Source organism: Austrofundulus limnaeus, unplaced genomic scaffold, assembly GCF_001266775.1.
Source record: "Austrofundulus limnaeus strain Quisiro unplaced genomic scaffold, Austrofundulus_limnaeus-1.0 Scaffold490, whole genome shotgun sequence".
In the NCBI taxonomy this organism is placed as follows: Eukaryota; Metazoa; Chordata; class Actinopteri; order Cyprinodontiformes; family Rivulidae; genus Austrofundulus; species Austrofundulus limnaeus.
Window position 1 is genome coordinate 252,825 of NW_013952892.1, and position 2,170 is coordinate 254,994.

The following is a 2,170-nucleotide window of genomic DNA, read 5'->3' on the forward strand; positions in this document are numbered from 1 at the left end:
CCCCCCGACCTGTCCGGGCTGTGGGCCCCCTGCTGCGGGTTGGATCAGGTGTTAGCTGTCATCTCTGACAGCTGCCAAAGTGACAAGAAATAAACAAAAACAAAAACCAACATGTAAACAAAGTAAGGACTCGTGTTGTGATGCGACACTGACATTTTGTAATATTTTAAATTACTTTGTTGTTTCTGTGACGTGTTTAGGCTAGCTAACTAGCATGTTTAGCTAGCAGCTAGTTAGGCTAACTGTTTACATTTTGAACAAATGATTTTTATGATTAAATTCAGACTAAATTGGATTCTTTAAATGTGATATTTATTATATTTAACCTTGTTTTAAGCACTGCTGTGTCTGCTGCAGGACTTCAACTGTATTATTTCAGATTAAATTAATCCCAGCAGGATTAGTGAGGATGTTTGGACCGGTTGGAGGCCGGGGTTGGAGCAGGGGAAGCCCGGTCGGTGGCCGCGGAGAGGAAACAACGTGACCCGACAACAAGGAACCTCCGGGAGAACCGTCAGTCCTGAACTCTGAGCCGGGGAGAGGCGGGGGGGGGAGGGGGGATCGGGAGGGACGACAGGCCCGCGGCTCGGTTCTGATGGCGCATCGCCCGTCGGGAGTCCCCTCGAGGCCGGGCGGAACCCCCGCCCGCTGTCTGGGAGGCGGAGACGGGACCCCCGTGACGTCAGAGGGCCTGCGTGTTTCCTGCAATAGAAAGTGAGACAGAAGCTGAAGAACCGAGCTGACCCCCCCACCGTGGCACGAGCTCGCCCCGCCGCTGTGAGTACGAGCCCCGCGCCGCCCCGCGCCGCGTCTCCGGGGAGGAGCGGCTCTGTCGGCGCGCTGCAGCCGGACTCGGTGCTCCGCTTTCAGGCTGCCGTGAACTCCGAGGGCCGCCTGTGCTCGCGTGCAGCCCCCCCGCGCGCGGGGGGGGGTCCGTCGGGTTCTGCTTTTGGACTTTAGAGGACCGTAGGTGAGTCCCGAGCGCGTTCACGTGGTTTCGGTATTGGTGCGCGCGCGCTGGAGGTTTTGGTGGGTCGGGTCCGGGTCGCGCTGTTTGCAGAGACAGAGAGGGGTTTTCCCTGACTCCTCCCCCTCCTACAGGGCGTTCACGTGTTGCAACAGCCGCCGCTCTGCCCGCGCAGCCGTTCCGGTTCGGTTCGGTTCGGCTCGGTGTCAGGCCCGGTTCTTCCCGCAGATCCTCCTCCCTCACGCAGCGGAGCCTCGGCAGGTGCGCTTCACCTGGTCAGGACGCAGCGTTCCCTCCAAGACAGGCGCGCGTGGACTGCTGCAGGTGAGCCCGTGCGCGTGTCAGGTGCGTGTGCGTTTTCCGTGGAGGTGATGTCATTCCTCCAGCAGCTGATTGTAGATGTTACGCAACAGTGGAGGGGAGACAAAGAGGGTCCTGCTGCTGCTGCAGGAGGGAGGAGGTGATGCTGCAGGGAGCAGGACTCCGGTTCTGACCCGGTTCTGAGCCTCTGCAGGAGGTTCTGACCCGGTTCTGCTCCTCTTTTATTCTGTGGAGAAGGGAAGCGGAGCGAGTAGAACTTCAGGCTCTGCAGCTCGTCTCCATTACTGATCAGAACCGGTCTCCAGCACATCTGGAGACCGGTTCTGATCCACCTGTCAGAGACCTGAACCCAGTCCAGCAGGATCAGAACCAATCCGCCTCACCTTCTGGTTTTATTTTCTTTCAGATGCACCCGGGAGCCGAGGCGGAACCATGCCGCGCACCAAGCAGAACCACCCCAAGAACCTGAAAGGTGGGTCCAAGTCTGGTCCGGGTCCTGAGCCTGGTCCGGGTCCTGACGGGTCAGACCCTCGGGATGTTTGTGAGTTTTCTGCAGAGCTTCCATTGAGTTTGTGCAGTTCTGGTTCTGGTTCTTCAGGTTCTGCCGGGTCCTGAAGTTCAGTCCAAACGAACACCGACCCTCTGATCCAGACTCTGAAGTGGTTCTGGACCTTTCTGTGTTTCTGTCGAGGTTTCTACCTCTGACCTCATCCTGACAGGAAGTGGACCTGAACCCAGAGTTCTGTCGACCCGAACAGGAACAGACGGTTCTGTTTGTTCTCTGATCGGATTTTTTTATTTCATATTTAAACTGGTCAGAGGTCTGCATCAAGACTTTTACACACAGCTGTGTGTGTGTGTGTGTGTGTGTGTGTGTGTGTG

The 2,170-nt window shown here is 57.1% G+C and overlaps 1 protein-coding gene across 5 annotated transcripts in view; it reads left to right on the forward strand.

Annotated features, from left to right (window-relative positions):
* hivep1 (HIVEP zinc finger 1) overlaps nucleotides 1–2,170 on the forward strand; it is a gene marked incomplete in the record, with an annotated part of 29,387 nt that overhangs the window by 6,460 nt on the left and 20,757 nt on the right. For 2 of the 5 annotated variants that reach the window (XM_014025679.1, XM_014025680.1), the window contains 1 exon segment: nucleotides 1,695–1,760. In XM_014025679.1, coding sequence (XP_013881133.1) covers nucleotides 1,695–1,760 — 66 coding nt within the window. 5 annotated transcript variants of the gene reach the window in all.